Source organism: Ursus maritimus, unplaced genomic scaffold, assembly GCF_017311325.1.
Source record: "Ursus maritimus isolate PB19 unplaced genomic scaffold, ASM1731132v1 scaffold_5, whole genome shotgun sequence".
NCBI lineage: Eukaryota > Metazoa > Chordata > Mammalia > Carnivora > Ursidae > Ursus > Ursus maritimus.
This window is the reverse complement of record NW_024426663.1, coordinates 82,835,487-82,860,554: the sequence shown is the minus strand read 5'-3', so window position 1 is coordinate 82,860,554 and position 25,068 is coordinate 82,835,487. Positions and strand designations below refer to the sequence as shown.

Below are 25,068 nucleotides of genomic sequence, written 5' to 3'. Positions count from 1 at the left end.
GTAAGGTTTCTTTGGTAAATGTACATTTTGATGGATTTGTCTGTGTTTCTGTAACTTTTATTTATGGAAATTTCAATTTGAACTTTTTTTTATTTTCATGTATCATGAATCATTATTTTTTAAATTTTTTAAATTATTATGATGTTCAATTAGCCAACATATTAGCCAACATTATTAGTTTCTGATGTAGTGTTGAATAACTCATTAGTTGCATATAACCCAATTCTCATCACAACATGTGCCTTCCTTAGTAACCACGACCTACCCCTTCCCCCACCCCCCTCCCTTCTGTAACTCTCAGTTTGTTTCCCAGAGTACAAAGTTTCTCATGGTTTGCAAATGCACATTCTTGCTGCAACTATGCAAATCTCAGACCAAATCTAATGTGACCAGACTTATTCAGTGATCAGAAAGATATATATTTGAGATTGGTTTGCCTCAGAAGGAATTTCTATATTGTCTAGTATCTAGTGGATACCTCTCTAGATCTGCTACTAGATCACTATATAGTTTTAAATAATTTACTTCAAATCACTGGGAATCAGTTTTTCATCCTTATAATAATGAGCCTATATATGAAAAATCCATTTCTTCTGTATGCAAATGAATCCCTAATGTGAGATTTTTTTTCAATTTTTGTTCGCAATTGAATAGTAACATGGATACATAGGAAAATAACATATTAAGAAAAATAATGCTAATTAAATGCATGTGATTGTAACATGCAATTTATTCTTAAACTGGTCATCAGTTAATGGCTTTTCCTCATTATGATGTAGGAATGAACTGAATATGTTCTGAATATATATATTTACAACCTACTTTACAGAGAGGATAATACAGAGAAGAGTGTTTCTTTCTAAACAAAATCACTTAGGGACACATTGGTATTGGGGCAAAACATGAATTAGAGTTCATTTAGAGGATCTGGGAGTTGTTCGTGTATTCTCTAAACCATTTATTAAAGTTGCAGTGAAGAAGTGACAATACGATTAAGACATCAAATAAGAGAAAACAGAAAAGAATCCTGGAGTGAGCAACATATAAACATTCTTGACTCTCATCTATATTGAATTTTTATTTTAATAGCTTCTATATTTTTTTGTTTTCTTTAATTTCTTTTAAATTTTTGAGCAGTTAAAAATAATTACTTTTATTTTAGAATTGTTACCTAATTTTTTGGGGAATAAAATAAAATGAGAGTATCTGTATCTCTGTCATCTAGCATCCATCCAATTTACTAGCAGAAAAACAGGGAAAGTAACTTACATCTCTGAATCTTGATCTATCATTCGCACACATCTGTAAACCATATGGGAGGTTATACGAACCTCAAAAGCCATTGATAAGAATTAAATAAAACTTATTCCTGGCAAAAATCTTGACACATGTCAGGTTCCACCCAGTGGAGATGGTCAGTAAAAGCATATAGTTCTATCTTCTCTGCCATGAATGGATTTTGTTCAGGCTCAAGACTTATTGTCCAACTCAGTAAAGAAACCATCTCTTTCCTTTTTTTTTCCACTGTATATTGTCAATAATGCTGATTCCAAAACCAAAAAGTTTTAGTGAAATTTAAAAGATCAAGACAGGTAAAAATCTTTTGTAAATGGTTTGTAAATAGATTACTATTTCATTGGTTAAAATCAAAATAAAAGGGAAATAATCTAATTTATTTTTACATACAAAAAATGTTCTGTTTACTTTAGACCTTGAAACAGGTATTCAATACCATAGTGGTTTCCATGTCAGGTGCAGTACTTCTTTAATTATATCACATGGCAAGTTATTAGCATGTGAGAACAAAGGAACATGGATCAACAAAATGATGCTGCATTAGCAGTCATGTGACATCAAAGAAGGAATTTTTTTGACATCCATGGTTTCTGTTCTGTTTTTTTCCATGATTAAACAGAGATAACACCAGCTACCCCTTGTAATCTTTTTTTTTAATTAAATTCAATTAGCCAAAGTATAGTACATCATTAGTTTTTGATATAATGATCAATGAATGATTCATTAGTTGTACCTCATAAAATCTTTGCCATAGCTGGTCCTGTAGAAAATACAATTGGTAGAAATACTACCAATGTTAATTTCATTGGTAACTACAAATAATACATTTTTAGTCCTGTCAATAGTTGAAACTAATAATAGAAATTATGTCTTATGATATCAGTCCAATATGCTGGTCTCATTCTTATCCAAATGCCAACTTATAAACAGAAATGGCTCTCCCAGTTTTCCTCTGAAAGTTGGCTGTGACTGCATAGTAATTGAAAATTAATTCCTCCATATACAACCAGGAAAATGCTGTAGGTTTTTCATAATAGATTTGGAGATTCACATATGCAGTAATCTGAATGCATGCAAGTTATTAACTGAAATAACTTTAATATCACTTTAATATTTTATTCAAATAATGCATGGACAGGGCATTAACAACTACAGGTAAAATGATGGTCCCATAGCCAACTTCTCCAGATCCTCAAGACAAGTACTTTAAATTATTTTATAATTTTTCCAATGTTTTGGATATTTTAAGCAATAATGCTTACCTCCTAATGGTTGATTCTTAACTCCAAATACAAAACCATGATTTGTACCTCAGGCCGCTGTGGATTGTGTGTTGCCACCTCCCTATGTTACCACTCTTTCCCTCTCCTTCCCTTCCCCTCATTCAACATAGTTACAATCCCATTTTATATTCAGGGACATGCATTGACAGCATTGTCTCATCTTTAGAACTTATTGGTTGCATATGTAATATATAACTACAGTAATTATGATGCTAGCTTATTTACATTATTGTATATATTTCTTCTCATATTACTATAATTTCCCTCAAGAAGACTTTAAGATCTCTTTTTAGGAGATACTGAGAATTATGAAGACATTTTTTCAAGAAGATAATTGTATTTTCCATAAAATATTATTTAGTAGATTACTTCTCATTTATTTATTGTATTCATTGCTTTCCTTTTTTTTTTGGCAAAGGTGGCTTTAATTTTTTCTTTCGATTTTTTTTTTCTTTAAATTTTTTATCCATGCAATTTATTTATTTATTTATGTATTTATTTATTTAATTTATTTATAATTTTTATTTTGTTATATTAGTCACCATACAGTACATCCCCAGTTTTTGATGCAATGTTCCAGGATTCATTATTTGCGTATAACACTCAGTGCACCATGCAATATGTGCCCTCCTTAATACCCATCACTGGCCTATCCCAGTCCCCCACCCCCCTCCCCTCTGAAGCCCTCAGTTTGTTTCCCAGAGTCCATAGTCTCTCATAGTTCATTCCCCTTCTGTTTACCACCCCCCCCCCTGCAATCGTTTTAAATTCTAGATCAGTTAAGACCTGGTTTTAAGACTTAGCTTAAGTGACTCCATTTTTTAATAATTTTTTTATTATATTATGTTAGTCAAGTCACCAAACCAGGTCTTAACAGTAGCCTAATTGTGCTAACCAGGATGCAATGGATGTTACTCAAATAAGAAGGCTGAAAGCTATCAGCAGAAGGGAGGAGGGGAAGGGACAAAAGCCGGGTATGAACTATTTTGTTTTGCAGAACCTACAGTTGAAGCCAAGGAGACGCCCAACTAGGTGTTTCACCTGATAGCCCCTAGCTAAGTGTGTCTGGCCTGGTATCTCCTTACTGAGCCAGTTTGAGCCTGACTGGAGCTCAGGACCTGTGCAGAAACCCCCCTGAGTTGTCCTGAAGTTACCTGCAGTTCATGCTTTTGCCGTTTGCTGGACTATCTCAGGAAAGTGGTCACGGGTCCTGTATTGCTTTGCAGTTTATGACAAAACAAAGCAGAAACCCAGCACTAACACCCGCTGGTCTCAGCTGGCTTCCACTCTCCTATGTCTGGCAACATTTCAGCACTTAGGAGCCACCCGTTCTTCTTGCAACCCGGGGGATCCTCAGACCATGGTGTCACACCTGTGATTCCACCCCACTTTGACACCTGAGCACCTTTAAGCAGGGCACATCCCCCACTGTAGCAGACTTCTAAAAGTTCAGATTTTCTGCTCCACTGCTTATAATATTTTTCTGTAGCCTCCATAATCAGGTTCCCTCCCCACTGCCTTATCCACAGCTGTATCTCTGGTCATTTTTCTGCTTGTAGACTTGCAGTTTTTGTTCTCTCAGACCTCAAATTGATTTATTCGGTGTTCGGAATGATTTGACAACTATATAGCTGTGTTCAAGGAATGAGACAAATTTAAGGTCCCCTTAATTCTCCATCATCTTAACTTCTCCTTCTACTTGTTTATTATTATGCTGACTGAGTTTTATGACAAAGGGGTGATACATATATTTGCTGAACTCACACTTATCTAGAATGAAAAGAGCTTTAAATAAACAAAAACAAACAAAAAATGATTAAGAAAATATGCTGTAACACAGTGCATAATGTCATGTAACTATTGGGAAGCAGAGGAACAGAATGCACATCTTTTTTCAAGGAACTTGAACAGAGTCATGGAAGATACAACAAACAAAAATGAGGACTAAGTTCTCAGAAAAGTATTTACTTAAACTAGTGCTTTTGGAAGTTGTGTGAGAAGGGAGAATAAAATTGCTTTGTGAAAATTGTATTTGGCAAAAATTCATTGTATATTTCTGGAGGAAAAGCAGGAAAATGATACTTGCTAAAAAGATTGATTTGGCAGGCTTTTTGAGAATAAATCAAAACATATGAATATACACCTGCAATATGACCTGATAGGCTACTGTAATTTCAGAAATATTGGACTTAATGATAAAAAAAGCATACCCTAAGAGTCATAAAAACGTATCCAAATACGATTCTGTAATTTAATTTGTTTATAGTGATTTATAATGCCTACATATAAGATATAACTTCTGACTTTGTTAATAGTTAAACTTATGTAGGAAAATAAAAAATATATATCTTAATAAAATCATTACAAAAATAAATAATTCTCACAAATTTACAGATTTCTGTAAAGTATTTTTAAAATACTTTGCACATAGATGCTTGCCTCGTAAAATTTTTTCTGTGAGGAAGAAATGTGAGTTTTTTTTCAAAATAATTATTTTTTTTAGATTTTTAAAAATTTATTCATTTGAGAGAGAGAGAGAGGGTGCAAGAGCCGGGGGAGGGTCAAAAGGAGAGGGAGAAGCAGACTCCCCACTGAGCAGGAACCCCAATGTGGAGCTTGATCTCAGGACCCTGGGATCACAACCTGACCCAAAGGCAGACTCAACTGAGCCACCTAGGCACCCTGATTATTATTATTATTTTAAAGTTGCAGTGTCTCCTGAATAAGTCACAGTGTAATTGTAATGAATTAATAAGAATTTATTTTTTATACTTAATGTGTGTCTGTCTTTAAGGAAAACTAAATTAATGCCCCATGGAAAATAATAACCAAACTTCTACAGATTTCTTCTTATCGGGGTTGTTTCCACCATCAAGAATTGGCCTGTTCTTCTTCATTCTCATTGTTCTCATTTTCCTAATGGCTCTTTTTGGCAACTTGTCCATGATCATCCTCATCCTCCTGGATACCCATCTCCACACACCCATGTATTTTCTACTTAGTCAGCTGTCCCTCATGGACCTGAACTACATCTCCACCATTGTCCCCAAGATGGCTTTTGATTATCTCTTTGGGAACAAGACTATTTCTTTCATCGGGTGTGGTGTTCAGAGCTTCTTCTTCTTGACTTTAGCGGGTGGAGAGGGATTATTATTGGCCTCGATGGCCTATGATCGTTATGTGGCTATTTGCTCTCCTCTCCACTATCCCATTCGTATGAGTAAGAGAATATGTGCTTTGATGATAATAGGATCTTGGCTAATGGGCTCAATCAACTCCTGTGCCCACACTGTATATGCCCTCCATATACCTTACTGTCAATCCAGGACCATCAACCATTTCTTCTGTGATGTCCCTGCCATGTTGACTCTGGCCTGCATGGACACCTGGGTCTATGAGTACACAGTATTTGTAAGCACCACACTCTTGATTGTTTTTCCTTTCATTGGCATTGCAAGTTCCTACAGCCGGGTTCTCTTTGCCATCTGCCACATGCAGTCAACAGAGGGGAGGAAGAAGGCCTATTCAACCTGCAGCACACATCTCACTGTGGTGACTTTCTACTATGCACCTTTTGCTTATACTTATCTACGCCCAAGATCCCTCCGTTCTCCAACAGAGGACAAGGTTCTGGCTGTCTTCTACACCATCTTGACCCCAATGCTCAACCCCATCATCTACAGCCTGAGAAACAAGGAGGTGATAGGGGCCCTGAGAAGAGTGATTCAGAGGATGTGCTCTGTAAAAATGTAGAGGAAGTTCTTATTAGTCCTGCAGCCTCAGAAGTAGATTACTTTCACCTTGTATACTCCTTAAGGACACTATTATTCCAGGATTGAAGGCAGGGACTAAAATAATTTAGAAGATTAAAATCATTGAGATTTGACAAAATGTATATTCCTCATCACTCTTTTTGTTTTCTTTGTGATAATTTTTCAATAAAGGAAAAGGTCATTTTTTCTTCCTAACTTGTGGGCAGTAAGGTTTTACTAATATGTAGAAATGATAATAGAAACAATCCAGGCTGATGGTATTATTCAGTATAATACATCTAATATACCTAGTATATATCCTCAAAATGGTTAAAAGAGGACAAAAGAACAATAAATGTTATACTATTGCCAGATTTATATAAAGAACAATAATCTTATCTATTTATCAATATTAATAGATTTATATTTGTTTTATTTATATTATAGTTAACTCTTAAATAGTGAACACTGTTTTTTTCTGATTCCCAATGTTCAGGGAAAGTGTTAGATATAGAGATTAAGGATAAAATTCTTCATGAACTTAGAAGTCCTCCCGCCTTTACAGAGGAAATTAAGTTTATATATTTTATGAGAGGGACCCTGGGGGAATCTAGATAAATCATAAGAAAGCAACTTATTACAAGTCTTCCTCGGGATAAATAGTTATGATTGGGGAGAAGCAAAATGAACTATTAAAGAAGACCCATTGTATAAAAGGATCGATGGGAATTACATACTATATAGTCCTGAGTAATCAGTCTGAGCCACTTCTAAATCATTCCTCTAAACACTGAAATATTACATCCCCCAAAGCCATTGCTAGCCTTTCATAAGATAATTTCTGTTATGGACATTTCATTATACACTTAGTATTCTCATAATTCTCATAATTCTACTCAACCAGAATTGGGGTTTGGTTTGGTTTAGCTCTTCCGTACCACAATTTTATATATATTCAATTACTAGTCCCGCCATTACTTCCAGCTTAGATCTACACATGAACACTATGGGTGAATGACCATCACTGTTTATGGGATAATTCTGTTATATTCTCTATTTTCTGAGGGAAGATGTAAAATTAGGAAGCTTGAATAAAAATGTAAGAAGCCCTGTATTATTCCAAGCATGGCAGTGATTTATGAATGATGCATTTGAATTGGAAATACATATTTGTCTTCCAAAATAGAGATCCACATTCTAGAAGGTATATACCAATATGGACATTTTTATAGTAAATCTAAGTGAGCCTTTAGAGATTTATAGACTATTAACTGATTATGAACTAGATTTGGGAATGGCATAAGTGTGAATTCTCCTAAAATATATAATGGGGAATATTTTCATCACAAGAAACTATATGACAATATATTAATATTTTCAAAAAGTTAGCATTTGCTTGAGATGGAAGGCTTACCTCATATCACATAATTTTCAAATCTTCAAAAAAGAAGACATTCACTGCTTAATATCAGTGACAATAAGCTCATTAAGCATTGCTCATTACAAGCAAGCTACTCAATTAAATTAATTTTGGATTTGAAATATGATTATCTAAGATTCTCAACTAAAGTAAATTCATTTTTTAACAAAAATAAATTCAGTCCAACTTACAAATAAAATACTATATTAAAAAAGAGTGAGGGGTAGGGAGCTAAGATGGCACAATAGTAGGAGGACCCTAGGGTCATCTCATTGTTTGAACACAACTGTATATCTATCAAATCATTCTGAATACCCTAGAAATTGTCTTGAGGACTGACAGAACAAATTCAACAAATAGAAGGATAGAAGAGGCCACATTGAGGAAGGTAGGGCATACAGAGTTGTGGTTTGGGGGAGAAATGGATCATAAGTGCTGTGGAAGAGAGGAAGCCCTGGTCGTAGAAAAGGAGGGAGGGTAGAAAGGGGAATGCTCAAGGAGAAGACTTCCTCAAAGCCATTGGCTGGGAAAAGGAGGGGGCTGATTTCTCATGAGTTTTTGCAACCAGCTGGGGTTTGAAGACTAGAGTTCTAAAGGTCTGCAAGCTTGGCTGAGATAGAGCCATGCAGGTGTTACCCTACTCATGGAAAGAAGGCAGGCAAGCAACCAAAGGCAGAGAAAAAAAAATCTGAGGACAACCTGGAGCACTAAGGGTGGGGGAGATTATTCATTGTTCTTGGAGAATGTCCATGAGAGGTAACTTTCATGGAGACACCACCCTGGGGACAAAGGATCCAGCAGGCACGATTTTCCTCCCCTGACCCTCAGCATAAATGCAGAATCACCTGACTAGAGCAGCTCCACCGCAACACTGGCTGCTGAGCCTGCTAGCTCCAAACCCATGCCTCTGCACTCTAGCACAACTGTGCTTTTAAGTCAAACCTGACTCAATTCCAGCACAGGGAAACCCTCTCCCAGAAAACCACTGCAGGTACCTGCTTGCATCACTTTTCTAAAGTCTGGAATTGTGTTTGTTGGTTTGTTTTGTTTGTTCTTTTAAAAGATTTATTTTATTTAGAGAGGGAGAGAGAAAGAGATAATGCAAGGGGATGCAGCACAGGGAGAGGGAGAGGGAAAAGCAGCCTCCCCACTGAGTGGGGAGCCTGATGCAGAGCTCAGTCTCAAGACCCTTATATCATGACCCAAGCTAAAATCAGGAGTCAGAGGCTTAATTGACTGATGCACCCAGATGCCCCAAAAGCCTGGAGTTTTAAAAGTCAGCAAGCTTGATGAAAGGATAAAGAATATATATATATATAATAGAATACTATTCAGCCATCAAAAATGAAATTTTTCCATTTGCAATGGTGTGGATGGAACTAGAGAGTGTTACACTACATGAAATAAATCAATCAGGGAAAGACAATTATCATATGATCTCACTGATATGTGGAATTTAAGAAACAGAGCAGAGGATCATAGGGGGAGAGAGGAAAAGTAAAATATGACAAAATCAGAGAGAGAGAGAAAGACAAAGTATGAAACTCTTAAACACAGGAAATGAACAGAGGGCTGCTGGAAGAGAGGGGAGTGGAGGGATAGGGTACCTGCGTGATGGACATTAAGGAGGGTACATGATGTAATGAACACTGTGTATTATATAAGACTGATGAATGACCCCTACCTCTTAACTTAATAATACATTATATGTTAATTAATTGAATTTAAATTTTAAAAATCAGCAAGTTTGGCTGAGATAGAGTCCCGAGGGCACTGTGTTGATCATGGAGAGAAGGGAGATAAACAACCCGGAGTGAAGGAGGATGAAAACAGTGACTGACAAAGGCCTGGGACACACAAGGGAGAGATTATTCACTCTTCTAGGAGTGCTTCCATGACAGCAGGAAGCACAGAGACCCCTCTCCCAAAGAAAAGGAGATGACCAGAGCAATTTCCGTGCCCCAGGCCTGGGGTAGACCACCTGAGGTAAACAACACGGGGCCTACATTGGTTGCCTAACCTGTTTACATTGGGCCCCACTCCTCTGCATTCTGGCAGTACTGCCCTTCCTGGTCAAAATTGCATTGGTCCCAGCATGGCAGGCCCCTTCCACATAAAACCAGCAGAAGACCCTGTCCATACCAAGTTTACTCACCATAGAGCTCTCCTAGGCTTCAGTTCTTATAAGTACCGCACGCTAACCGATTGCACCACTGGAGCTGCACTCCTAGGCTTCAGTTCTAATTGAAATAATATCAGGTCTCATTTAACAAGAAGACCATATCATACCTAATTAAAGTCCCACACTCTGGCCAAGGACCAAACTGCCCACTGAAGGCAAGGACAGCCCCTGCAGATGACTGGCCCAAAGGATGGAGCAGCCAAAAGACACCAACAGAGTGCATGCAGCACACACCAGAGACAACCCCTGAAGCACCCAGCCATGGACACTATACAACTTCTTCATAAAGCCATTACTCTCAGGGGCAGGAAACAGAACAGACTTTTCTAACACAGAGATGAAGACAGAGACATATGCAAAATGCCAAGATAGTGGAATTCATCACATATGAAACAACACAAGGTCACCGCCAGAGACCTGAGTGAAACTGATATAAGTAATATGCCTAATGGAGAATTTAAAGCAATGATCATAAGGATACTCACTGGGCTTGAGAAAATAATGGAAAGGAGGCCCTTACCATAGAGATAAAAGAGGTAAACAAAACAAAACAAACAACAAAAACAATCAGAAATGAAAGCTAGAGCACCTGGGTGTCTCAGTTGGTTAAATGTCCAACTCGATTTCATCTCATGTCACCATCCCAGGGTCCTGAGATCAAGTCCCATGTAGGTCTCCACACTCAGTGAGGAATTTGCTTCTCTGTCTCCCTCTAACTCTCTCCCTGCTTGTGCTCTTCCTCTCTAAAATAAATAAATAATTCTTAAAAAAAAAAAAGAAATGAAAACTGCAATAAGTGAGATTCAAAACACATTGAATGCGTGAACACAAGGATGGAGGAAACAGAGGAATGTATAAGTGATATAAAAGATAAAATAATATAAAATAATGAAGCTTAATAAAAGAGAGAAAGAATTATGGAACTTGAGAACAGACTTAAGGAATTCAATGACTCCATCAAGCATAATAACATTCATATCATAGGAGTTTCACAGGAAAAGAGGAAAAAGGGGGCAGATATTTATTTAGGAAAGTATAGCTGAAAATTTTGCTAATTTAGGGAAGGAAGGAAACAGACATCCAGATCCAGAAGACACAAAGAACTCCCATCAAAAGCAAGAAAAGCAGGCAAAACCAACACATGCTGTAGTTAAATTTGTGAAATACAGTGAAAAAGAAAAAAAAAGTGCTGAAAACACTAAGAAAAACAAGTCCCTAACTTACAAGGAAAGCTCCATATCTCTGAACAGAAACTTGGCAAGCCAGAAGGGAGTGACATAATATATTCATCATGTTGAATGGGAAAAATCTGTAGCCAAGAATACTCTATCCAGGAAGGCTGGATAAATAGGAGTGATAAAGAGTTTCCCAGACACACAAAAACCAAAGGAGTCTGTAACCACTAAAACAGTCCTGCAAGAAATATTACAGGGAACTCTTTGAGTGGAAAAGCAAGACTGAAAGTGATAAATACTGGGAAAAAAAAACCCAACAGAGAAAACCTCCAGAAAAAATGACAAAACAAATAATAAAATGGCATTAAATACATATCTATCAATAACCACTGTAAAAGTAAATGGATTAAACACTCCAATCAAAAGACAGTGTGTCAGAATTGATTAAAAAATCCATAAAACAAAACAAACATATTCATCTATATGTTGCCTACAAAAGACTCATTTTAGGCCTAAAGACACCTGCAGATTGAAAGTGAAGGGATGAAAAAATATATGTCATGTAATAGATATCAAAGAAAGCCGGATTTGCAATTCTTATATCAGACAAGTTAGATTTTAAGCCAAGGACTGTAACAAGAGATGAAGAAGGGCACTATATCATAATAAAAGTAACTATTCAAGAAGAAGATCTAACAATTGTAAATGTTCCCAACATGGGAACGCCCAATGTATAAAACAATAACAAAAGTAAAGGAACACATTGATAATAATAAAATAATAGTAAGGGACAGTCACACCTCACTTACATCAATCAACAGATCAGATAAGCAGAAAATCAAGAAGGTAACAATGCCTTTGAAAGGCACACAGGACCAGATAGACTTAACAGATATATGCAGAACATTAGATACTCAATCAGGAGAATACACATTATTTTCAAGTGCACACAAGAAATTCTTCAGGAAAGATTACATACAAGGTCACAAATCAGGCCTCAACAAGTACAAAAAGATTAAGATCATACAATGCATATTTTCCAACCACAATGCAATGAAACTTGAAGGCAACCACAAGAAAAAATTTGGAAAGATTATAAATACATGATGGTTAAACAACATGCTACTAAACAATGAATGGGTCAACCAGGGAATCAAAGAAGGAATTTAAAAAACACCTAGAAACACATGGAAATGAAAACAACAGTCCAAAAACTTGGGATGCAGTCAACATGGCCAGAAGAGGGAATTGTATAGCAATACAGGTTTACTTTTAAAAGCAACAATAATCTCAAATGAACAACCTCTCTTTACACTTAAAGGAACTAGGATAAGTACAATAAACAAAGTCTAAAGCCAGCAGAAGATGGGAAAGAATAAAAATTAGAGCAGGAATAAATAAGATAGAAACTTAAAAAAAATAAAAGAGTTCAATGAAACCAGGTTCTGGTTCTTTGAAAAATTAATAAAATTGATAAACCTCTAACCAGACATATTAAAGAGAGAGAAAGAGAGAGACAGAGAAAGAAAAGACCCAATAAATTAAATCACAAATGAGACAGGAGAAATAACAATCAACACCACAGAAATACAAATCATTATAAAAGAATATTAGGAAAAGGTATACAACAAACAATTGGACAACCTGGAAGAAATGGATAAATTCCTACAATCATATTAACTACCAAAACTGAAACAGGAAGAAATCGAAAACTTGAACAGGCTGATAACCAGCAAAGAAAATGAAACAGTAATCAAAACTCCCCAAAAACAGAAATCCAGGGTCAGATGGCTTTACACAATTCTACCAAACATTTAAAGAAAAGTTAATACTTATTCTGAAATTATTCCAAAAAAATGAAATGGAAGGAAAACTTCCAAATTCATTCTGTGAGGTCAGTATTACCCTGATAACAAATCCACATAAAAACTCCACTAACAAAGATAACTATAGGCCAATATTTCTTATGAACATGGATGCAAAAATTCTCAAAAAAATACTAATAAATCTAATCCAGCAGTATGGTAAAAGAATCATTCACCATGATCAAGTGGGATTTATTCCTAGGTTGCAAAGGTGGTTCAATATTGACAAATAAATAAACAAACATAATGCACCACACTAATAAAAGAAAGCATAAGAAACATACGATCCTTTCAATAAATGCAGAAAAACCATTTGAAAAAGTACAGCACCCATTCCTGGTGTTGGGAAAATTGAACAACTATGTGTAGATGAATGAAATTGGACCATTTTCTTACACCATACACAAAGATAAACTCAAAATGGATGAAAGACCTCAAAGTGAGACAAGAATCCATCAAAATCCTAGAGGAGAACAGAGGCAGTAATCTCTTTGACCTCAGCCACAGCAGCTTCTTGCTAGACATATCTTCAAAGGCAAGGGAAACGAAAGCAAAATTGAACTATTGGGACATCATCAAGATAAAAAGCTTTCACACAGCAAGGAAACAGTCAACAAAACTAAAAGGCAATCTATAGAATAGGAGAAGATATTTGCAAATGGCATATCAGATAAAGGGCTAGTATCCGAAATCTATAAAGACCTTCTCAAATTCAACACCCAAAAAAAAAATAATCCAGTAAAGAAATGGGCAGAAGGCATGAACAGATATTTCTCCAAAGTAGATATACAAATGGCCAACAGAAACTTGGAAAAATGGTCCACATCACTTGGCATCAGGGAAATAAATCAAAATCACAATGAGATACCACCTCACATCAGTCAGAATGACTAAAATTGACTGCGAATGTTGGCAAGGATGTGGAGAAAGGGGAGCCCTCTTACAATGTTGATGGGAATGCAAACTGGTGCAGCCACTCTGGAAAGCAATATGGAGGTTCTTCCAAAAGTTAAAAAATAGAATTACTTTATGATCCACCAATTGAACTAGTAGGTATTTATGCAGAGGATACAAACTTAGTGATTCAATGGGGCACACACACTCCAATGCTTATGGCAGCACTGTCCACAATAGCCAAACTGTGGAAAGAGCCCAGATGTCCATCAATGGATGAATGAAGAAAGTAGGTGTTGTGTATATACAACGGAATATTACTCAACCATCAAAACTAATAAAATATTGCTGTTTGCAACAATGCTGATGGAAGTAGAGGACATTATGCCAAGCGAAATAAGTCAGTCAGGGAAAGACAAATACCATATGATTTCACTGGTATATGAAATTTAAGAAACAAAACTGATGAACATAGGGAAAGAGAAGTAAAAATAAACTAGGATAAAAAGCAAAGAGGGAGACAAACCATAATGACTCAACTATAGGGAACAAACTGAGGGCTGCTGGAGGGGACATGGGTAGGGTGATGGAGTAATTGGTTGATGTGCCCTGAGGAGGGCACTCTATATAATGAGCACTGGGTGTTATATGCAACTGATGAATCACCAAATTCTACCCCCAAATTAATAATACCTCTATGTTTACTAACTTGAATTTAAATAAAACCAAACAATAAAATAAGATAGGGGAATAAGGAATGCTCTTGTCATGATGACATCACTGGGTGATGTGTGGAATTGTTCAATCACTATATTGTACACCTGAAACTAATATAAAACTGTATGGTAACTATACTGGAATTAAAATAAAGCATAATAAAATAAAATAAAATAAGATTTAGGTTTGTACTCAAAGCTCAATGCAAAACTATTAGAGCCAGATTCAGATTGTTTTAAAATGAAGCTCTGGTCTTCTTTTAAACATTGAATCCACTGGGATAGCTTTTAACAGTGTGTTCATTAATGGGCTAAACTAGGATCAATCTTGTCTAATTAAAAGTAAAAGGATAGAATAAGAAACAATGTCCACTCCAGATTTAATTTGGCAAATCAACTCACCTGCATTCTGATTCAACTAAAACAAAAACACTAAAATTCTTAATATTCAACTCTAGCAAATTGATGCTGTTAACCAAAAGACCAAAGTGCATGGGTTCTGCTCTTATTGAAAGGGGCCAGTATATTGCAGGGGGCAAAGTGTTACAAAGTTGAGGGCTCCAGCCTCTCTTAGACCCTCTAGCCAGCTTTTCCAATGTTCTAATTACGAAAGATGAGGCTCCAAGAAACTGTAGGGACTTTTCTCAAGCCTCCCTTTTAATTGACTTAGAGAACTAAATTGGGAATGAATCTGTGTTCTTTTTTTTTTAATTGAAAACAAATTTATTTTTTGGTGTTTTTATAATAATATTTTTATTATATTATGTTAGTCACCATACAGTACATCCCTGGTTTTTGATGTAAAGTTCGATGATTCATTAGCTGCGTATAACACCCAGTGCACCATGCAATACATGCCCTCATCTATGGAACATAAGAACTAGGAAGATCGGTAGGAGAAGAAAGGGATAATGATTCTGTGTTCTTATCGACACTGGGGCTACACTCTCAGTGCTCAATACCACTGCTATAAAGCAGCCCCTACCTGAGAGTACTAAAGAATTTTAAATACTGGGGTCACCAATGAACTTCAATAGGTCTTGTTTCTAAACATATTCCCTTATGTTTAGGCCTTTTTTAGAGATACCCATGTTTTTCTCCTTAGTTCCTTCTGGCCTATTCATTAATTGGGCCAAGAGTTCTTTTAAATATTATGTTGGATTTTCATTCTCTCATACAGGAAAAAAAAATCTAGAATTTGAAAGCAGTGTAAAATTAGCCAACCAAGTGAATTAAATAACCATACAGCAACTTTAAATTGCTCCATCTCTAACGGCACTATAGTTGAGTCAGGGAACAATGATCATTTGTTCCTCTTGGGTAAGCTACTATCCCCTTTATGGGAAAAGTCTTCACTTGATCTTGGCAAAATTCACAGTGCAGTTCCTGTCAATATTCAAATAGATTTCTCAAAACTTTTCCCAAGAATTAACAGCCTATAAATAAAGAAGCCCTTCACAGCATCAAGCCCATAATAGAAGACTATAAAGCTCAGCATATTATTATTCCCTGCACTGTTCCCTATAATATCCCTATTTTACCTTTGATCAAACCCAATGATTGAGGATGGAGGTTTATTTAGGACCTCTGAGCAAGAAATAACATTGCTATCCCTCAATACACTGTTGTTCCTAACTCCCATTTACCAGAGATTTCAGTTCTCACTACAAGCAAATTTTCCATGGCAAATGACCTATACAATGCATTTTTTAGTATTCCAGTTGGTAATAATAACCAAAACTAATTTGCTTTCACTTGGTAGAAAAAAAAATACACCTGGATAGTAATGCCCCAGGATTTCACAGAGAATCCTCAATTTTCACAAACATTAAAGGTTAATATTGATGATAAAAAGTTTTCTGTAGGCTTTGCTTTGTTACATTACATAGATGATTTGCTTCTCTGTCGCCCTTCTCAGGTCTCTTCACAGGAAGGCAGCGCCTACCTATTAGAACTTTTAGCCTTAAAGGGATGAAAGTGTCCAAAGGAAACAAAAACCACTTTTATTAAACTGGCATTCAATGTTTGAAGACTCAAGGACACTTGATCCCAGAAAAGGGGGCACATTTAGATTCAGATAGGTTTTATGACATCTGAACCTTCTCAAAACCCAAAACTAAGTGCCAATTATGAGGTAATCTCAACTCAGCTAACTACTGTAACATTGGATTCCATACTTTGTTTTTATGGACCAACTTCTATATGCTTTACTAAACAAAGACAGACTTGACACTATTATTCGGAAAGATCAGGATGACGTGGCTTTTGGGACTTTAATGAAAAGTCTAAGGAAATCTTCTGCCCTTGGAATTCCTAGTCATCAATTTCCCTTTTTCCTCTTTGTGTGTGAGAAGGAAGAGGATTCCCCTGGATTATTCACCCACAAACATGGTGACTTTCATTGACCTGTAGAGTATGATAGCCAACAACTAGACCTTGTGGCATAGGGAAATACTCCTTGCCCCAGAGCCATTCCTACCACTGACCTTTAGTTAAGGTGACTGAAGATATACTCATGGAATCTCCTTTAACCATCCTTGTGCCCCATGTGATAGAAGGTCTCCTGAACACTTACCATACTCAAATTCTTTCAGTCAGTTTTCTCACTTCATTTGTGAGGATGCGAAACCCTTTGATATCCTTTTTTGTAACTATTCCTCATATAACTCTTGCTATAATCAAGTTAACCTTGCTGTTCTTCTTTTCCCCTTCACTTACAAAACTTTCACAACTGTTTAATGCTGACAGATCACCTTTTGATGCCCCATGACAATTCACAGAGAAATCCTCTAACCAATGCCAATTATCATGGTTTACTGATGGTTCTTATTTAAGGGATAAAAGTGGTAAATATAATGCTATGTATGTTATTGCAATTCCTTTTTAAGTTATTGAGGTAGCACCTTTACCTTTGGCTACTTTGGTCCCCAAACCTGAATCATATGTCCTTACTCAAGCTTGTACCTCAGTCAATGGTAAAATTGCAAACATTTATATTCTGATAGTCCACATGCTTTTGGGGGTAGCTTGTGACATTGGAATATTAGGGGAACAGCAAGTTTCCTTACCTCCAAAGTGGGTGAAATTAAAAAAGTCTCCTGTGTCCACAGTTTATTAAATGCCATAGTTTTGATGTTTGCTCTGGCTATTATTAAGTTTTCTGCACAGTCCAGATTTGACTTCCTAATATTTCCATCAAAGATGACAGTCTCAAGGAAACCAATTGATAAACATCTGTCATGGTCCAAAGGGATGTTCTCCCAACTGATAATTTAGAAAAAAATGACCAGACACACTTAATAATTGACCCCAGAAAAGATAATAAATAAATAAATAAATAAATAAATAAATAAATAAATAAATAAATAAAATCTCATAATTGTTTGTATAAAAAGGGAGAGCTGTAATTTGAACCAAATAAAAATTGAGTCCTACCAGAATTCTAAAATCCCATTACTTACCACTGCATATGCATTCAACCATTGACATAATGGCAAAATGACAGCATTAACGAATCAATATCAGTATTTGGGAAACATTAATCAGTCCATAGGAAGTGTCCATCTTGCTTGTCGTACCTGCCCAAAATACAATATTGGGAAGCCTGTCCACACTACCCCTGTGCATTTTAAATTGCCCTAATTACCATTCAAGGTTTAGCAAATGGATTTCATACAACTTCCTCATCTTGTGGCTATAAATATGTTTTAATCATGGTTTGTATTTTTTCTCACTGGGCCAAAGCTTCCCCTTGTAAACAGGCTACTCCTTCTTCTCTGGATAAAATTCAGTTAGAGATTATTCCTACCCGAGGAACTCCTGTGGAACCTTATAGTGACCAGGAAACCTACTTCACTGGTAGCTAATCCCCATAACTGTGAATCCAAAATTAAGTAGATCTGTGCTGTTTGGCTGGTCCCACAACATTTTCACTGTGCTAAACACCCTCAATCCTTGGGTTTATTTGAATGCACTAATGGCACCATTAAGTCATTTGGCAAAATGTGTAGAAATCCTTCAAATACCCTGGTCAAAAGTATTGTTATTGCTCATTATAAATCTCAGATCCACTCCCTTTGGACTCATAAACTGTCATCTTTTGAGATAGTCACAGGGTGACCTATACACCTGGCTCCTACAACTTTTGATGTACAGTTTATAAAAAGAAATAGAACTTCAATATTGTAAAGGCCTAATTGATTCTGTTGAGAATAACCATGTTTTAGCAGAACAACCATTTTCACAACACACTCCCAGGAGACAAAGACCTTAACTATCACATCTTGCAACTCAGAGATTTTGTCTATTGGAAAAGCTACCTCCAAAAAGACAATGTTTAACCTTTAGAAATGTTCCATACAAAGTACTGCTAACCAACTCTTGTGTCACCAAACCTCAGGGAACAGATTTCTTAATTTAAGTTTTACATCTAAAGAAAGCACCAACCCCAAACTGGACTTGCACATCACCTGGTGACCTGAAAGTAAATATTGCCAAGAATTAAAGCAGATGATATCTGATAGAAACAGCTTTCTCAGCTGAAGTCTACAGCAGATCTGAAGTCTTCTGTACTTCAATTGGTTTCCTTTTCTTTTTCTGTGGTGAATTGCATTCCCATGGGTATATGAGTGTTTAGATAACAGGCAAATTGAATTTCAGTGCTTATTGGGATGTTTACCTGCCCCCATCAACGTGCATAATAAATTCGAAATCTCCAATTTCTCCATCTTAAATCCCCATAACTGTTTCATCCAGGAGGTGTACATGACTTTGAGTTTTCCTCCACAAAGAGAGACTTTATCCCCTAGGTCAAAATAAGTGTCAATTAATGTGTAATCAAAAATCTCTCCCTAACATTAAAGAGCAAGCCAATTCCCCAGGGAAAACTGCACCCCACCAATAATCACTTGACTCGTTGGCTAAAACAGTTTCAGATAATTGCACAGCCCTTGATTACCTACTTGCGGAACAAGAAGGTGCTTATGCAATAGTAAATACAACCCGTTACACGTGATTAAACTCCTCTAGAGGGGTAAAAATTCCATTACACTAGATCAGGGAACAAGCTCACTGGTTACAACAAATTTCATGTAATGACTCATGGTCATTTGACATATTGAGCTGGTTAGACTTCAGGTTTGGGGTCCTGGGTTAAATCATACAAACTGAATTTGTAATATATGTTATACATAATATATAATTATATAGATATATAAATTATATAAATATATAATTATATTTTAATATAATTAAATATAAATATAAATATAATATAATATAATATAATATAAATTATATAAATATATAATTATATATATATAATTTAAATTAAATTAGCCAACATATAGTACATTATTAGTTTTTGGTGTAGGGTTCAATGATTCATTAGTTGGAGGGCACGTGATGTGATGAGAACTGGGTGTTACATACAAGTACTACCACTTTTGATTCTGCTTTGCATAATTATTTGTAAGTATTGGATTTGCTGCATGTCCAAACTTTGTAGAAATGATATACCAATAAAGTGATGCTAGCTCAGTTTTGAGATGATTGTTGGGAATTTACAACATTGATAAAGCATAGGCTTTTTGTTTCTTTGTTTGACTTTATGTAAGGAATGTCTAAGAATTCTCCCTCCATTTATTTATTTATTTATTTGTTTGTTTATTTATTTATTTATTTATTTTTTACTCAAATATGTCCTTAGATGGTTTTCAATTGCTATGTGTTTTCCCTCTAATGTGGAACATAACAACTAGAAAGGTCCTTTGTGACACCAAGGGACAAAAATCACTACATATGGAAAACCTGACTCTTTAACAGCTATATTGTCAGAGAAAGATAATGATCAAAAGGGGGAAATAAGAAAGTGAATACAGGAAACACCACTTAAAATTGAGTTGGGAGGGCAGGAAGGGGATCTCTCACATCTTATGACTCATCATTAATTGCAGACCTGAATAGGAACAGATGTACTTTGCATTGCCAACAGGAAGGAGATTACTTTACTACTGCAGCAGGGCAGAAGAATTTTTTCTTGCACAACAACAAACACAGCCAATAAGAATATACCACAATTTAAGCAATGAGAAACCATCACCACCTTGACCTCTCCCTTTCTTCTCATGGAGTTTTATTCAGCCATCTTCCTCCTTATCTCCTTTAAATTACATTCCTCTCCTTTGATCCTCAAGCTTGTCTGTGATGTTCCTTAGCAATTGCAATTTCTCTGCTATTCCTGACCAAACCCATTTTACTGGTAAAATTACTGGCAATTTCATCAGGATAAAAAGCTTCCACACAGCCGAGGAAACAGTCCAAAACTAAAAGGCAGCCCACAGAATGGGAGAAGACATTTGCAAATGACACTACAGATCAAAGACTGGTATCCAAGGTCTACAAAGACCTTCTCAAACTCAATACACAAGAAACAAATAAATTTAAAAAATGGGCAGAAGATATGAACAGACACTTTTCCAATGAAGACATACAAATGGCTAACAAACACATGACAAAATGTTCAACATCATTAGCCATCAGGGAAATTCAAATCAAAACCACATTGAGATACCACCTTATGCCAGTTAGAATGGCAAAAATTGACAAGGCAGAAAACAACAAATGTTGGAGGGGATATGAGAAAGGGGATCCCTCCTACATTGTTGGTGGGAATGCAAGTTGGTACAGCCACTCTGGAAAACAGTCTGGAGGTCCCTTAAAAAGTTAAAAATTGAGCTACCCTATGATCCAGCCATTGCACTATTGGGTATTTACCCCAAAGATACAGACGTGGTGAAGAAAAGGGCCATGTGCACCCCAATGTTCATAGCAGCACTATCTACAATAGCTAAATGGTGAAAGGAGCCAAGATGCCCTTCAACAGATGACTGGATTAAGAAGATGTGGTCCATATATACAATGGAATATTACTCAGCCATCAAAAAGAACGATTTCTCAACATTTGCTACCACATGGACGGGACTGGAGGAGATAATGCTAAGCGAAATAAGTCAAGCAGAGAAAGACAATTATCATATGGTTTCACTCATTTATGGAACATAAGAAGTAGGAAGATCGGTAGGAGAAGAAAGGGAAGAAGAAAGGGGGGTGTAAACAGAAGGGGGAATGAACCATGAGAGACTGTGGACTCTGGGATACAAACTGAGGGCTTCAGAGGGAAGGGGGTGGGGGAATGGGATAGGCTGGTGATGGGTATTAAGGAGGGCACATATAGCATGGTGCACTGGCTGTTATACGCAAGTATTGAATCATGGAACTTTACATCAAAAGCTAGGGATGTACTGTATGGTGACTAACATAATATAATAAAAATATTATTAATAAAAAAATTACTGGCAATTTTACATTTAACATAGACAAAAGTAAGTATGGTACTAAATTTGTGGATTGAGCAGCAGAAACAGTTAAAAACAAACATACAAATGTATATTTTTAGAAGCTCTTGAATATTAATGAAAGGTTGGCAATTTTTGTGAAACCAATAGGAAATCAAAGATTGTGGAATGACAGCATCATATTTACATTTTATGAAAATAACATTGATGACGATATGTATGATACACTTTAGAGTTGTGGTAGACTGAAATCATGAGAATGCTTAAGAAGGAATTAGAAGAAGCCAAAGAAAGATAGTGGGAGATTGAATTTGGTCAATGAATAGATAATTGGGAAATGGACTCCTAAAACTTCACTTTTTTCTACAAAAAGTAAAACTCCTATATAAATCCCTTTATATATGGACTTGAAGTAACTTAAGTGTATTAGTAAACTGGCAGTAGTAAAACCTTTGTTAAGCACAATATGATGACATGATGACATATTAGCATATAATTTCAATCTCCGCAAGGTCATATTTATATTTTACATGTTGTAGCTAAAACCAGAAATTTCTGATTTCATTTTGTATGTTGCATGCTGCAGCTACATAATCATTTTTTTTTTAAAAATTATTTATTTATTTGACAGAAAGAAAAACAGCCAGGGAGAGAGGGAACACAAGCAGGGGAAGTGGGAGAGGAAGAAGCAGGCTCCAGTGGAGCAGGGAGTCCAATGCGGGGCTCAATCCCAGGACCCTGGGATCACGTCCTGGGCCAAAAGCGGACACTTAATGACTGAGCCACCCAGGTGCTCCTACATAATCATTTTTGTCCATGCTTTTCAAGTAAGTAATTTATTTTAGTATAAAGAAATTATTTAAGTTAATTTAAATATATAATTTAATATCTGAATATAGAATAAATTGTCAATTATTCTCATGTTTCCATGCGGGTCACTTAATTTCAGTATTCTTATTTAAGTTTAAAAAAATCCTAAATCTGGGACACCTGAGTGGCTCAACTGCTTAAGTGTTTGCCTTCAGCTCAGGTCATGATCCCAGGGTTCTGGGATCAAGTCCCGCATCAGACTCCTTGCTCAGGAGGGAGCCTGCTTCTTTCTCAGCCTGCTGCTCCCCTGCTTGTGGTTGCTCTTTCTCTCTCTCTCTCTGACAAATATATAATAAAAAATAAAATCTTTTTAAAAATCCTAAATCAAATAACTCCCCTAAAAATAGTTTTATAAAAGGATGTTAGGATAAGATGGACTTCAGATGTCAACTGTAACTAAGATAAAGGAAGAGAACAGTAAATAAACTTATAAGCACCACATTTGCATGCTTATTTTGCTTATTACTTCATATACCATTACTTATATTCTATATATCACAAATATATTTCATATACCATATATATATATATATATATTTAAAACAATATATTAGATGTCTAAGTTTGTGCCATCAGTTAACAAATGGCCGCATCTGCTATTGGGCACTTGAAATGTGTATAGTCAAAATTACAATGTGCTCTAAGTGTAAAATACACACAAGATTATGAAGATTTAGACTGAAAAAAATAAAAGATCACATTAATAAACTTATTTTGATTAAATATAAAAATGATAATATGTCAATATAAGTAGGAATATTAATTTGTACCAACATTGTATGTAATATAGTACAGTGATATATCGACATCAATGCTAATATCAGTATTAATTGTAATGTTTTGAATTAAATTGATATGTTATTTAAATCAATTTCATTTTTTTAATGTGGCTACTAGAAAATTTTAAATTACATGTGGTTCACATTAGATTTCTATCAGAGAGTGCTGCTCTAGGATGTTCTAATTAATATGAAAAAGGAAAATAAAGGAGAGTTAAGGGCAGCCTTGATTATTGTTTCTTGACAGAGAAAATCCCAAACTCTTGTCATGGCCCCCAGCTGTAGATAGTGAGATTGAGCATGGGGGTGAGGATGGTGTAGAAGACTGCTGGAATCTAATCTTCTACTGGTGAATGGAGATTCCTGGATCAAAGGTACGTGTACACAAAAGGTGCATTGTAAAAGTGACTACAGATAAATATATTGAGCAGGTGGTGAAGGCCTTTTTTCTATCCTCTTTAGAGCAAAAAGATCCTAACATAGGAAGCAGTGATTCCAAGGAAAGGTAGGGGGAGAAAGAGACTTGTACTCACAAAAACCTTTTTCTCATTGTCCCAGATATCTATACAGGCCAACAGCAACATGGTTGGCACATCACAGAAGTGATCAATGGCCCTGGACCAGCAGCAAAGAATATGAAGAGCACAGACTGTGTGTGCCATGGAGTTGATATACCCCCAAATCCAAGATCCTATGATCATTTTCACACACATCATTTTACTCATGCAGATAGAATAATTGAAGGGATGACAGATGGCACATAATGGTCACAGTCCATAAAGGACAGGAGTAAACCTTCAGAGCATGCCATGGTCAAGAAGAAGCTTTGCACACCACATCTCAGGAAGAAGATACCTTTCTGGCCAGAGAGGAAGTTGAATGCCATCTTTGCAACAGGGTTGGAGAGAGCGAGGGTGACCTAAGGAGAAAGTGCATTGGTGCATTGAGCCAGGGATCTAAGCATACAAAGTGAATTGTGGCTGAGTTACCCACTGAGGCAAGAAAAAATATGAAAACAATACAGAACAAGAGAAGCAGGCCAGTTTGATTTGAGGGAAACAACCCCAATAAAATGAAATCAGTTGAAATATGATTCTATTTCCCCATGAAATCTTATTGTTTCAACTCCCTTGGAAGAAAAATAAAGACAAAATCAAAGCATAGAACAAGAATGAAAATAAAACAGGACCATGAAAAAGAACTCTTACTTTACTAATATTTGTTTACAATGGGTTGCCTTTTTTTTTTACTACTGAATCTTTCATAGAACCGATTTTAATATCTGAATTGAATGCTCCCCTCCCACAACAAGTGATCTTAAGTGTTAAGTCTAATATAAGCCAGAAACATAAACAAGATAACTAAAACATTATTGTCTTAATAACTCTTGGCTATGCACATCTTTCAGAATTTACAAAATGTCACAGGAATCTCTGTATTTTCCAGTGTCTGTCAAAATAACATAGCATATTTGCAGTAGT

The 25,068-nt window shown here is 36.0% G+C and overlaps 1 protein-coding gene and 1 pseudogene across 1 annotated transcript; one reads left to right on the top strand and one right to left on the bottom strand.

The window, feature by feature from the left end:
* Positions 1-5,325: 5,325 nt before the first annotated feature.
* Positions 5,326-6,332, top strand: LOC103680325 (olfactory receptor 2L8-like). The gene has a single exon (XM_008709866.2). It carries the CDS (start codon positions 5,394-5,396, stop codon positions 6,330-6,332), a length of 939 nt encoding a protein of 312 aa, XP_008708088.1. The 5' UTR covers positions 5,326-5,393.
* A 17,521-nt stretch (positions 6,333-23,853) lies between these two features.
* LOC103680346 lies at positions 23,854-24,694 on the bottom strand (annotated as a pseudogene).
* Between the last annotated feature and the right edge of the window lie 374 nt (positions 24,695-25,068).